The sequence below is a fragment of the Danaus plexippus genome, chromosome 10, assembly GCF_018135715.1.
Source record: "Danaus plexippus chromosome 10, MEX_DaPlex, whole genome shotgun sequence".
Classification (NCBI taxonomy): domain Eukaryota; kingdom Metazoa; phylum Arthropoda; class Insecta; order Lepidoptera; family Nymphalidae; genus Danaus; species Danaus plexippus.
The window spans coordinates 3060297-3075472 of record NC_083543.1 but is presented as its reverse complement, the minus strand read 5'-3'; the positions used below and the strand labels follow the sequence as shown (position 1 = coordinate 3075472).

General features: G+C 31.3%; 2 protein-coding genes across 2 annotated transcripts; one reads left to right on the top strand and one right to left on the bottom strand.

Moving 5' to 3' along the window:
* Positions 1 to 2455: 2455 nt before the first annotated feature.
* LOC116767102 (ommochrome-binding protein-like) lies at positions 2456 to 5536 on the top strand. Its single transcript, XM_032657278.2, has 2 exons — positions 2456 to 2567; positions 3158 to 5536. Exons 1-2 carry the CDS (start codon positions 2541 to 2543, stop codon positions 3986 to 3988), a joined length of 858 nt encoding a protein of 285 aa, XP_032513169.2. The 5' UTR covers positions 2456 to 2540; the 3' UTR covers positions 3989 to 5536.
* Positions 5537 to 13141: 7605 nt separating this feature from the next.
* On the bottom strand, positions 13142 to 14134 carry LOC116767094 (ommochrome-binding protein-like). The gene has a single exon (XM_032657268.2). The coding sequence runs from the start codon at positions 14132 to 14134 to the stop codon at positions 13316 to 13318; it is 819 nt and encodes a 272-aa protein (XP_032513159.2). The 3' UTR covers positions 13142 to 13315.
* Positions 14135 to 15176: the final 1042 nt, after the last annotated feature.

Below are 15176 nucleotides of genomic sequence, written 5' to 3'. Positions count from 1 at the left end.
CGCCCGATGAGCCGCGGGGTCAAGGCCCTTCTGCGCTCCGCGCAAAGGGCGCCCGCGGTGAGGGTGGTTAGGGGGTACCGTACGGTCTCCTGGGCCGCAGCGACGGCTCTTGCCGGCGATCCGCCTTGGGATCTTGTGGCGTCGGTTCTCGCCGAGGTGTTCTCTTACGTCTCGGGTAGGAGGGCTCTCGGAGAGAACCCTTCGACAGAGGAGATCCGGGCGGTTCGCCGGCAGGGGGAGTCGCGCCTTATGCGGGAGTGGGGGGAGGACCTGGCGGGGCAGCCGTACGGTAAACGTACAACGGCTGCGCTCCGTCCGGTCCTAGAGCGTTGGATGAGGCGGAAACGCAAGCCTCTCACTTTCCGTCTGACGCAGGTTTTCACCGGGCACGGCTGCTTCGGTGACTACTTGTGTCGGGTGGCCAGGAGAGAGCCGGAAGGAGGCTGCCATGAGTGCGGCGCTGCGGTGGACACAGCCCAGCACACCCTCGAGGTGTGCCCGAGATGGGCTGCGCAGCGCCAAGACCTTGTGGCGGCACTCGGCGGAGTGGACTTGTCGCTTTCGAGTGTCGCGGAGAAGATGCTCGAGAGTGACAGGTCCTGGATGGCGGTGTCCTCCTTCTGTGAGACGGTCATGTCCACGAAGGAGGCATCTGAGCGGGAACGGGAGGTTGCGGCTGATGCACCCTCCCTCCGCAGACGACGGACGGGGGCGCGCCGGGGGCGATATCAACGCCTCCTCCAATAGCGCCCCTGCGCCCCGGGCTGGGGTCGGGCTGGTAACCCGGCTCCTGTGAAAGCCCGGCGTCGTCGGGGCGGTCCTAATTGCCGGGATCGCCCCCTTTCTCCGAGGGAGTAAGTCCGTTCTTTGCCAGGACCGGCCAGTCGCTGGTGTGCCCTGTCGCTGACAGATCCGGGGTGCACCAACATAGCGGCCGATGGCTTTCGCAGTGGTTTTAGTGAGTAGGGACCTGCCCAGGTCGAGTCTCACACATCCTCTCCGGCCCCACCAAGGCCGGTGAGACGGCTCGTAAAAAGAGTTTCCCTGCGTCATCAAAAAAAAAAAAAAAAAAAGGTATAATTCTATGCCTAGAATTTTAAAATAACATATACTAATTTAATCTATAATATGCTTGGTTATGGTATAAACATAAAAACAGATAGTTTATTCTCAAAAATATATTATTCAGATTTCAAAAAGTTATAATAATGCCAATTTAATTATAATATAAAATAACTTATTACCAGCAGTTTAGAAAAAAAATCTGTCTCGAGTCTGGGGTTAAAACAAAAAGAAAATGCAAGTGTAGCGGATGAGGTGAGATTTACTTGAAGACACAAATATAAATACTACCCTTGTAGCTAAAGTCGTTTTGACTCTACTAAAATTTATATTGCATTCAAAATGAAAGGTATATTTTTTTTTATTGAGATGCTCATATATCCGAGAATAAAACCTTTTATCGTCTATTTTAAATACAAGTAAATATCTAAAAAAATGAAAACATTTATATAAAAATTTGTTGTAGAAATGGTTTATTTAAAAAAAAAATACTTTAGGGCATGCGGCTAGAAAAACATTTTTATTTTTCTAACCGCAAAACCCAAAAGGCATTTTGAATTAAATAAAAACATTAGACAACTTCGCCTTTTTTTATTAAAAAATGTGTTGTTATTCCTATCCAATTTGTATTCCAGAGTTTCCACGAACGATTTAATTAAAAATTAAAAGGTTAGTCGAGGATAAATTTATAATAAACATTTTATAGACGTATTTTAAATAATAAAAAAATATAAATAATATTTTTATAGTATCTGGAACGACTTATTCTCTTTCTTTAAGATGGGAAAATATCTTACCAGTTCAAAATTAGCAACGAAGTTTTCTACGCTCATTGAAAACATTTCTTTTAATATTTAATTACATTTAATTTTGCATATTTGTTTGTACTCGTGTTCTCATAGAAGGAATAACACCAAGTTATTATTATTTATTGGCTAAATGACCTCTAGATAGCCGTAGCACAGCGTTTTATAACGCAATAATAATAAATAAACAAGAAATAATGTAATTGTTAAATACGTTTTGTATGTAAGGGTTTTTATTAAGATCTGTTTGAGAAGCAAGTGTAAAAAAACAGCGCATTTTTTTATGAATGCAGACTGGGAGAATACTCTAATAGTAGCTATTTCAAAATGTATAACGATGCTTATAGGTATGTAACGTACCATTATGTTGAATTTTTGAATTTATAAGATAGTAAAATATGTCTTATTGTACAGTCTAGATGTTATGTATGAATAAGCTAAATATTGATAAATAAAGAATTGAAAGTAAATTTATTTCTTTTTTTTTACAGGTCGAGTAATATTTCTTTCGTATTGTAGGAATTTCATTTAGACCAAATTTTGCAACAGTAACTGCGGGATATATGTAGTATATTATACTCTATATAAATATGTTATTTTGTAAGTCACATTGCTTAGTTATTCACATGTCTATTTCATATACAAATTAACGAAACTCTCAACACTACTGAGATGTTTTCACTGGATATTAGATCCGTTGTAAGTACTGCCTTCTTTGAAAAAATATTATAAAAAAAAAGTTTTAATTCCCTTTCAGTTTTTATTATTCATTAATGTCACTGATAAAAAAAAATATTTAGTTAAGAATTAACCAAACTGTCTCTTAATATATTGGTAATTTTTATTAAAAAATCTTTTTTAAATTTTAATAAACGATAATATATAGCTGTTAGCTTTAAAGGCAAAGGTATTTTTTAAGTCATTCCGCTTTGTCTACTCATCTCCTAACTTTACTAAGTATCTTGCCTATTTTAAGAGACAGAGTATAATGTTATGTTTTTATAAAAGGTACTTCGGCGTAAAGTATTGCTCCTAGAAAAAATAATCATCCGCATTCTTAAAATTTCCCCTCACCTGTTTTGTGTTTCGTACATAGATTATATTATTCAAATATCTCAGGTGAAATTACAATGTGTAAATATTTTAGTTCCTCATAAATAGTAATAACAAAATTCTATTATTACATTTTAAATATCAAGCTTTAAGACCGTTACATTCCTCACTGTAGATTAAGGAATAGTATAATATATATCTAAATATAATAACCGTATAAATGTATCTTTTTCCAGACGAAGCTACAATTGTTTTTGTTTACCGTATATTTTTCGCAAGCAAGAGTTGTTGACAACGAGTGTGAAGGCGTCCTCGTGGGTAATATTGTCCATGAAAAAGAAAAACTGTTAGATGTTGATAACAGTCCATATCAATTAGCCATTGACTATGATACAAATACACTGTTTTTTAGTTTTACTAGCTCTAAAGAAGGTAAGAGTTTTGAATCAGGCTATCTCAACCTCAAAACTAAAGAATTTCACACGATTGATGACATAGACGGTGGATTCGCTAACGCCGTGGATGCGATGTCCCATACTATTTACTTGGGCGCAGGTGATGGTGTATACAAATTTAATTTAGATAGTAAAAAGACGGAATACCTCAACATATCGAATCACAATATTTGGCAATTGTTTTATAAAAATAATTTATATTACACAACGTATCCCGATGAACTCGTTTACATATATAAAGATGGAAAAATTGAAAGAGTCCCTGAATTAAAAGACACACGAGCAATGCTAATTGTTATTGACAATAACAATAATATATATTTTTCTAATTCATCGGGACTATACGTTCATGATCATGAAGTAAAATCTATATCAACTATAGTGGAATATAACATAGAAAGTTTAACAATTGATACTGTCGGAAAAATATATTTTTGTACTGATGAGGATATTTATCGCCTTGTTGATAGTAATAAGGTCGAGAAAATCGCCTCGCTGAAACAAATTTTCGGATTGGCCGTTGAAAAGGACGGAAGCTTAATCGTTGGCTTATACAATTCCATTATTAGAATAAAGCCAACAGATAAGCAATGCACCGTAAACGAGATTTGAATGGATATTTTTTTTGGGAACCACCAGTTACTTAATTTTGTCTTGTTTAGTTAATTATTTACAGATTTGTAAATAAGTATATGAAATATCATTGAAAACTTGATAAATGATAATAGATGTGCCTGCATGCTAATTCAAATGACAGAGTAATAAAGTATAAAATTTCAATCTTTGTAATATCATATTTTGGAATTTTAAAAATAACAGAGGAGCAAAATATATGAGCAAAATTTTGGTTTCATTATTATTGTGTAATAAATACTCACAGATTAATTGTAAATTAAACCTGATGTATACTTTCCCAAAGTAAATAAACTGAAACCACCTGAGTGTTAAATAAACTCATACGAATATATTTTAAAACCGCTGTTACAACGGAATTTAAAAGGCAATGATTTAAATCCCTATGAAATATAACTTTACCTTTTGAGATAAAGGAAATCAATCTACTTTTTATTTAATACTGAATGAAACGGTTGTAGATCTTCTGTATTTTCAAAATTGCAAATGTTTATAAATTTTTTAATTACTATGTTTTAATATATCACACTTATTGTTAGTATATGAAGACTTCAATACAAGACAATGGGCGATAAAACCTCAGTGTTACTTAATGAAATAAAACGAATATGAAATATACATTTGTAGTCCGTGATCAAAAAAAATCATAGACCATAATTGATTTTTTTTAATCTTCAATTCGATTGCTAAAATATTTTACTGCACACAATCTATTGTAACGAAATCATAATTCTTTGACGAAACCAAAACATAATTTCGGATGTTTTATATACATATAAGAAAATTATTTAATTGGTATTTAAAATATATTAAAACAAATATAATTTATATATGATAGGTATAATATTATTGGTGATCAGTTTTTCACCTATATTCAAATGGTGTTGGATAAATAATTTAAATACCTACTGTTATATAAATGAAAATCTTGTATTAGGATACTTTAAAAAATACGTTGTCACGCCGAACTTATTAGACTACTACCACTGAACCATATGCAAAGAACTTATGGAGGAATTATAGAAAGTAAAATTGCCCAAGTTAAAAATTTATGAACTCGTAACTTGAATTTTCGTCTCCATCCCGTTGAATATTTTTATTATAACATATTTTTTTTATTCAGAGGTGTAAATGTTATTTGAATATGAATAATAAGAAAAGTTTATATTCATGACTGACTCCATGACAGACTGTAACTAATTTCATTTACTTTAATGTTTAAACAAATTCATTGTTATTATTAACTCCTACACTGAATTTACTTCCTGTTCGTAGATGAACTCCATGCTTTTTACTACAGCATTCTCCATTTGGATAGTATTGGGAAATATGTAAACAAAACAACTAAATGACGGTACTATCGACATTTTATAACCCTAATACCATAGAATATGGCATGCATATAATGCTATCGTCACAGATTTGGTTATAGGACTGTACCTGCCGCCTAGACCTTCTATCAAAGATTGTGATTGATCTGCCTATTAAACATTTTTTTAATAACTAATAAATAACGTCTTTTGAAAACGAGTTTACCTATAAAATGCAACACCAGTAACGCATGCACCAGATGTGCAGCTGTAAATGGGGAATGGCAGCCACTTAATGTTAAATACGTCCTCTGTGGAATTGTTACCTTTTACTGACATAAAAAAATAAATCGTACAGGAGAAAGAAAGGGCTTTCAATCTTTTTCATTTTATTCATCACAATTTTCTGTTAAAAGTATTCAATATACGATAGTCGATATATTATTTAATGATGGATGTTCGAAGATCGGTTTTGGAAAACTTTTCTTGTATTTCCTTAAATAAAATTATCATTTTCCTTTGAAGTGTTGTTATCAGGATAGTCATCCATAAGTTATATACATATACGTTATTGATATTTGATAATTTATGGATGATTTCAACTGGAGTTTTATTGTAGAAAGAATAGCTTAACATATATTCTAAATTTATCGACATTTCAAAGGATTTTAAAAAATGCCTTAATAAATTTTCCAATAAAAATAGCTATTTGAAAATAATATGGTGTATTTGTTAGTTTTTATTAACAATATACAAAATTTAACTCGCTCATCAGGATTATACTCGTCTTAAAAAAATATGGTACAAGGAGAAATAAAATTAATAAATAAACTAACCCGTTGATTAATATGAAAACATGCATATTAAATTAAACGAGGCCAGATACCTATAAAGCTGTGTAGGCATTGTGTTCTTCACAGTTGTTTCCCGACGGACCATTGTGTTCCAGCAAACGTCACATCCACTTCCTGCATCCGGGAGACTGCGTTTCAAACCGTGTTGTTCTGAGCAGTCACTGGACGCTATCTCCAATGCCGTTGAAATGTTAAAACCTAGGGGAGAAAAATTTATATCTCAGTGGGGCATTTATATATTTTATTTTACTCATATTCTTAAAGCAAGATGAACCAATACAAAGCTACGCTTAATTTCCTAATTTTGTAGAATAATTTAAATCGTGAATTCAAATTAGAAAATTGCTAAATATTTGCTAAAAGAAAATTTGCCAGCAATTTAAACATGTTTAAAAAATATGAGGTATTTCCCGACATATAAAGATAGAACTATTCTAATAAAGCAATTTTGTATAAAATATTTCCCCCGATAATAACCCTTTTAGTTAGTAAAACTGTTTCTAGCTTATACAAAAGTTACGGTAGGAAGTGCAAGTATAATCGATAGAGTCTTTTAACGAAAAAGCAAGCATGAAGCAAAGACTTTTTTTTAACTATGCCCTTTTTTTGTTTGTCAATTTCAACATAACTTTTAATAGAATGAAAATGAATTTATTTTTAATTAGTAAATAGGAGTATTTTTTAAAATTGTTATATGAGTTTATAATAATAATAATTTGTAAGGTTTTACTATATTATGGATAAAAGTCAAGTGTATTTGAAGTCAAAGCAAACACTGACATAAACAAATGTTTTCTTTTCAATATGAAGAAATATTGTCGGTGTATTTTTGAAATATTTTTTTCTTTTTTTTAAAAATACAATTTATAAAATTCCATACTATAAATATCTAACAACAAAGAAAATAAATGACCAGAAATGAAAAATTAAACATGTTAAAGTAACTAATATGATATAATAAATTTTGCGTCGTCATCGTCGTCGCAAGAGTCTTTGCAGACTCGTCGTGGTCATCACGTATCAGTGATCCGTATACATGATGACTATCTTGGGAAGATAGTTGCAGTGGTCTCCTCTTGCCTTCTGCACCAGCACTTTTTGGGGCTATGTAGACCCCAAGGCTTGCTGTAGCTTGCTCCTTCCAGCCAGTTTCCCGGCTGGGCGTGTTGGTTATCCCGCCACTGCTCGGTAACACTGTCTGTCAGTGGCGTCTAAATACTCTTAGAAAGTACATATGACTCGTAAAAATCATATTGGTACTTGCTAGGTTTCGAACCCACGCCCTCTCGTGTGACAGGCGGGCCTTTTAACCTCCAGGCCACCACCAGACTTTTGTGTATAAAATAAATAATTCGGGACGAAAGTTTTTTTTTTACATTTATGCAATAAAAAAATCATAGAAATGTAAAAAAATATATTTAAACAAGGATTTGAAATAGAAATAGAAATTTAAAACTGTTGTATTTACAAAAAAGTAGTGTAATAATTTTTGAAGCAGTCCTCAATTCGACCAAGATTTTCCATTCAAGATCGATGTACTTACAACTAAACAATTATTTTGTATATTTTGTGATTTTTCATATTTTTTTCATATGTGGTCAAATAACTACAGATCGAACATGGGCTGGCTCGACCGGATAAGTACCACCCTCTCACAGAAGATCGGTGTGAAGTAGTCTTAAATGGCTGCGCTTCATCCGATGAGTGAGAGAGCCGTTTGCCCTTTACCTATTCCCACCCTTTCCTGTCATTTTCTTATTCCCACTCCTTTCTCTTTATTAACAACCAAGGTTGGCAACAGAGATGTTGCGGATGTCCATGGGTGACGGTGACTACTGCCCACCAAGTAGGCCGTCTGTTCGTTTGCCACCTTTCACATAAAAAAAACATCACAAATCTTCATTGTTTCAGAAAGAGCAGTGAATATCTAATATAATTCTCTTCAACCCTTACTTATTTATCATTATAAAAAAAATCTTATTTTATCAGTTTGGATATTAGTTCTGGACAGGCCCAAGTCTTTCAGTAGGTTGTAGAGTGATCCAGCTACTAAATCTTTCGCTTCCACTTCTATCACGTACAATATATCGATGAACCTATTGCTTAGGCGAGTTCGTTAGGTAGCTTGTAATACTTGTTGACCTTGATGGCATGGTCTATGGGTATGTTGGTTTAACGAGGAACCGTAAGCTCTATTAGCACAACGCGCTTTCATTCTCTTTTATACAGTATGTATATTGTACCTGTTTCATCATGTGTAAAAGCTATACACAACATTAATTGCATTAAAAGCTTTAAAAGGTATCATCATGTGTCGTTGGTTGATTATATGGTAACACTTACTAGGCTTTCACAACATTACCAAACATGGTAATGTTGTGCGGTCAACTGTTTATATTTTTTTAATCACTTTTACGCTATGGTATTGCTTTGGTTAAATTAATTTATACCAAAATAAAATAAAACACCAAATATTCAAGGCAAATTGAAATAACACACAAAACAAGGAAGTACTTCCATTGAAATTTAATATTATGTTTTATTAATAAATCATATACAAGTTTGTTTATAGGTTAATTTGATTTCAGCCCTGAATAAGTAGGTACTGAATAATCCTTTTGATGCTTTAGTTCATATATATATATATATATAAACTATTTATTTTGTAATTTATAAAGTATAAGTAGGCACAAGAAACGTGTAAATTTTAAAACAAGAAAGATTTTTTTGTATTTGTTTATCAAACATTATACATTTGTATATTATCAGCTTCAACGGGAATACAATAATATTGATGATTATTTAAATTGAAATGCCAATTCGAAACCAAGGCCGCGACAGAATATAAGATAAGAAAGACAAGGGATAGAAGTAAATATAGGTTTTTTTCTCACAGAATATAGCGAATTCAATTCAACGCTCCGTCGAACGGAGTGTAATGATAATCTAAGGGAGGTGGTAAAAGTGATTCCAAAGTTGTCGACATCTATTGAAAGCTGTATTGATCGTTTGATATATGTATATATTTATCTCGAAACATAAATTTGTATTCGTTTAAGAGACAACGAAAGTTATTCAACTTTTAATTGAATGAAGACTTTTTTGTCCTATTAATATCTCAGAGAGACAGAAAAAAAAATGTTAAATTAGATAACTTCGTAAATAAGTATTGCTTTGTTTGACATACTTTAGGTTATTTTCAACATTTATACATAACAAGTGTTATATAATGTTATCCAGCAGTCAAGATATGAAGACGAAAATTTTAAACTCTCTATGTTAAATCTTTAAACATACGTAAGTTATTCAATTACCAGTTATTCCTCTTAATCAACACGTAAAAAGTTCTTATACTCTGCTTTGGTATATTATTTCAATCCATAATTTATATTAAAAAAAAATATAAGTTAATAATGTTAGACGTATTTTTTTTCATTGCATAAACACTGGTGTTATTTGAGAAACCACAAAGAATTTATTTAAGAGGAAATAAACAGATAAAAATTTATTTACATTGACTTATAAACTGAAATTATAATTTTTGCTTTATATATTTTGAAATTGTTTACTAGAAATTTATTTATTTTTAAATTTAGAAAAATTATACTAGTGTTTGTTTTTCAATTGGTCTGTCTGTAGGTATATATAGAAGCATTAACCGTTAACTTGGACTAGTTTTATATTTATAACAACATCGAAAATCAAGTTGAAATGTACATAATTAAACAGTACTCCAAATGTCCGATAATTACTTTTAATAGAATCTAAATTAAACTACAGATGTAACTTAGATTATATCCATGGTATTTTTTATTTATTTCAAAGGTGACAAACGACCAGACGGTCTACCTGATGGAAGGTAGTCACCGTCGCCCATGGACATCTGCAACCTTGATTGTATGAGAGGGAGAGGAAAAGGTAGGAAAATGGATTGGTCAAGAAAGGAATGGAAAATGGAAAGGGCAACCGTCTCACTCAGTCATAATACAAAACGCAGCCATTATAAGCTACTTCACGCCGATCTTCTGTGTGAGGGTGGTACTTCCCCTGTCGAGCGAGCCCATGTTCGAGCTGTAGTTACTTGGCCACAGCTAGGCTTTACCACCTAGAGGTTTGATTCATAACAAAAATTAACAGCTTATATTAAATAATATCACATATAGTATACACATTAAATTATATACAGACCTTGTTATGTACTTCGACATTATAATGATAATGATTCTTTGAAATTAGGTCTAGGTCAGGAAAATTATAACGGTAATAAACTATTAATGATTATCAGTTTGAGAAATGTGACTTGCATGTGTTTACATAAGACGTAGTTTTACCAACACAAGTATCATTAAGCGACAGTTTTGATATATCAAGATACATAAAACATAAAAGATTTAACAAAGAATCTTTAAGTAGAACAGAAATATAAATAACGAAAATGGAATAAGAGAAATTTTACACAGAAAATAACATCAGAATATTTATATAATATTTCAATTTAGTGTCTGAAAGCCGTGCTCTAAGAATATTTTATTCTTTTTGAAAGAAAACATCTTCGAGCTGGTAAAACGTTTGATGATGGATACTAGAAGGACTTTAAGATATTGTTTGAAAAGTAAGTTAGGGACCTCTGACTTAATACTTCAAAAGAATAAAAAAGGCAGTACGTGAACATATTTTATATTATGTCCTATAATCTTTACCCTGTTAGAAAGACCGCTTATAACATACTTTTTGTTTATTTTATATACCATAAATTATTTAACTCATGAACAAAAATAATACAAACAACAAACAAATACAATTTTAAACTGTTTGTTTTGATCAAAGTATTAATTTTAAAATTGTTTTTTACTCCCTTGTTTCAAATGTAATTTTTTAATTTAATTTAGTTAAGTAAATTAGAAGTGTTAAGTTAAACATTGTTGGTCTGAACTGCAAAAGATTTCTATTAATTTTATTGAGAAAATTCTGTACGATAACTTGGCTTTAGTGAATTTCTATGTTTAAAATATTCAATCTTAAACGAAGGTATCTCTTTGTCTTGTTTTTTTTCTATATATTAGTCTGAACATGATGACAATAATTTTTGAGTGATCAATATTTTATAGTGTTAAGATTTGAAAAACCTCTATCTTCGAACTCATTATAGACAGTTAGTTAGTCAATTATTAATTAATATAACAAATTCAAATGGAATACATTTAAAATAGAAACATTATATAGACTGTTTTATATTTAGATATGATGAATTCTTAATGTGACATAGAAAACTCTTAGCTGGAATGCGACTTGACCTACTCGTACATTTTAATTTTCATTTAAGACACCGTCATTGTGTTTACAATAAGAAGCTAAAATAAAAATGCTCTGTGAAAGATTTAAGCGGCTAGCTGGTGCAACGGCGTAATAAAGCGCTCTTGTATATTTTTAACCGTCAGGGAAGTCTGTATAATTTTATCATCAACATTTTTTTGATTGTGTCACTCCATGTCAAAACCTTTAGTACTATAAATTTCACGTTTGTGCATAAATATTCAAGTTTCAATAAGTAATGTTAGTTTTAAGATGTTGTATTTTAATATAAGCGTAATAAAAAAAACGAATCTAAATTGTATTCTCATACATAAATCATCGTTTTAATTTCAAAATGTGAGTTTACCCCCTCACACGTAATAATCCCTTTTATTACTAGAACGTGAAGCGAGAACCCATCTTATAAATTAAATTCAAAGCTTAAGGTTACTTTTAATGCTTCTTTTAATTAATGTTTCTTTGTTCTTAATCATAACTTATGACATTTATTTTGCTATTTGTGTTTTATTAAGGACAATGGTTGATAATTTGAATGAGATGAAAGCGATTTAAGTTAATTATTTAGCATGAACGTGCCTCGCCCAGGATTGCCGCCGTCAGTGATGGACGCCTCCTCTTATTCAGTACTTCAAAACAGTTATCCTACAGCGCCAAAACGCTTGTTCTTAACAAAATGATTTAGTCAAAACAAAATATACTCAATTCAAGGAAGTCCCAAAATTAATATTATTGTGACGTATAACATATTAATAGTTATGTTGAATTTGCTAAGTAATATAAAATTTATAATAAAATATTATTTTTTATTACTCATTTAGCTGTTAAAAGTTAAGTTTATACTTATGTAGAGGAGTCGAAATATTATTTTTCATCTCACTATCCCGTAATTAGAATGATTGAATAGTAGTTGTAAGACACATATATCAAAGACAGGATATTTCCAAGATTTCCACAGTAATTATTATTTTTAAAAATATAAATAAGTTAATAATATATATTTGCACTCATTATCTACGTACTTAGTTACTTTTATTTTAAATTTAAAATTATAGCGTGGAGTTCATACATCACACAAAGAGTCCGTTAATGGCTATAACCTTAATCTTGTGAATAATGTCTCGAACAAGACAATTCAGGGGAAATTTTATAAGAAGTGTTTCCAAATTCATTTGGAAAAGAAAAGTAAATATTTTAATTTTTATCGGTTTTCTTACTAGCCAGATTTTTTATTTTATTTAATCCGATCAAATCGACTCGGAATACTTTTTAAAATGAAATGAAAGTTTCCTATTTCAAATTTTACCGATTTTATGTGACTAATAAGATTTATCTTTCAATGTACGAATAAGTATTTTATTGCGATAGTTTCGTATAAATTAAATCTAATTTGATAAGTTATGCTGAAAATCAAATAATAACTTTTAGTATACTCAGTCAGGTCATTTTTATTTTTTTTTTTCATTACCAATGTATTTTTTTTTCTTTTTTCAACGAATGTATGGTAAAGGAATGTGTCGCTTTAGTCCTTTGCGAACATTAGGGCTCCACATATCATTTGGCTATGTCAACGGGTCATCAGTCATTCTGTTGGTAAGACAAATGAGTATTGACTGTAACATGTGTATGTTTTATACCAACGAAATCATAGAAGGAAATCAATATTCAATTTACGAATTTATTTCAAAAGCTTATTAACATTCAAATTATTTCATCTTATAAGCACCTAAAAAATAAAAATAAACAATTTTTATTTTTTTATTTAAAAATCATATAAATGTTATTTTTACTTAAGTACATTATCTATCGTACTAATGTTTATTTTATTTCTTTTAACATTGTTTTTTTGATGGTTTTAATCTAAAGATATTTTCGTAATCAGCTATAAGAATGCTACCATCATTTTCTATAGCCATTCCATAGATATTATCCATCGAAGCAAGGCGTTCTATATTTTGACCATCAATGTAATAAATGTCTGTGGGAGTGGAGAAGTATAGATTCCCATTGATGTCAGAGGCAAAACTATTCAAATTATAGTCTCCCAAAAACGAGTCGTAGTTCTTTACCCTCTTATGGACATACAGTCCTGATGAATTTGAAAAGTAAATGTTGTTGTTATTGTCTATGGCTGCAAGCAAAACGCGGGTGTCACTTAATTCGGGAACTTTCTCATACTTTCCATCTTTGAAAAGGTAAAGATTTTCATCTGGATATGTTGTGTAGTATAGATTATCTTTGTAGAATAGCTGCCAAATATTATGTGCTGTACCATCCAGATGCTCCGACTTTTTGGTGTCATAGTTAAATTTGTAAATACCATTGCTGCCTCCTAAATAAACGGTATTTGTTTTATGATCTACGGCATTTGCGAAACCACCTTTGACGTCTTTGATGACGAAATATTCACCGGTTTTTAGATTTAAATAGGCTGAATTTAACAAGGTGCTTCCTTTTTCATTACTAAAACTAAAAAAAAGAACATTTGTGTTATAATCAATTGCTAGTTGATACGGGCTATTTCTAATATGAAGTAATTGTTCTTTTTCATGATTAATGTTGTGAACTGCTATCTCATTACAATCATCTTCTATAACTCTTGCTCCAGATTCATACGCAAAAAATATAACTGCTAACAATAATATCTTCATCTGGAAAAGAGAATTAAATGTATAATATATGTATATATATTTAATGAAATAATATACTTGTTTATTTAACTAAAATTATTTAATTTTCGATGATGAACTACTTAAATAAAGCAAATATTTGTTTAAGTTCCAACTCATATACGTTCACACTCACTCAGTCAATCAAATAGAGTCTATTTTTTAGGGAATAATGAGCAATCATTTCCTGGCGTACGGTCACCTCTTAGAAAATAATATTTCCTAACTAAAATAAATATATTATTACGTCTATAAAATCTTTTGTTAACCTAAATACTCACGATTGCTCCGTGTCTGGTGAACAACGACTATATATGATACCAGCGGTGAATTATCGATAAGTGGTTCATATGTCGTTAAAGTTGTTTGCATTCTGAAAGGTTATTAATGTTATCTTTAGTGATTAATATTCTATGAATAAAAATATTATTAATAAACATATTTGCGCTCTTATTTAAGTTGGAAATGTTTTTTATATTACACTTACCTTCACTAAACTTTAACGGCTCAGCTGCGGATTTTAGCTCAGACTGGAGTTTTGGTTGTTCTTTCTCAATATATATATAGTTTTGGTTTTCAAATTAATCATCTATGACTTTGTTGCAGATATAAAAACCTTTTTGCAGTTTTTTACCTTATAGTAATACAATAAGTATATTGTTTTGGTTTTGGAAGAAAACGTCATCAAACGTGCTCAAAGTATCCCTGCCTACCATTTGACTCATTTTTTTCTTTGTTTCTTCGACTTATGCATTTTTAATTAAAGAAATAAATTTTCTTGAAATACCTGTTAAAACGGTAGTTTTCTAAAAATGTACCAACAAAGTAGGTATACTAAGTATGTAAATTTTATTTACTCAGTACTTATTCAAAGAATTATATGGATTCGAATAGGGGATTTCCCTATTTTACTACTATTACTAACAATTGAATAGTAACTTGATCTGAGTGTGCGTTATACTAATATTGTTTTTATAGTATTTTGGTAATAATAAAACTGTTTAATATAGTAGTTAGTCTTTAT

Excerpts from the sequence above, each read along its gene's own strand:
- LOC116767102 (XM_032657278.2), top strand. The coding sequence starts at position 2,541 with ATGTTTTCACTGGATATTAGATCCGTT. Across the intron at positions 2,568-3,157 it reads CACTGGATATTAGATCCGTT|ACGAAGCTACAATTGTTTTT; the intron begins GTAAGTACTGCC and ends ATCTTTTTCCAG.
- LOC116767094 (XM_032657268.2), bottom strand. The coding sequence starts at position 14,134 with ATGAAGATATTATTGTTAGCAGTTATATTTTTTGCGTATGAATCTGGA.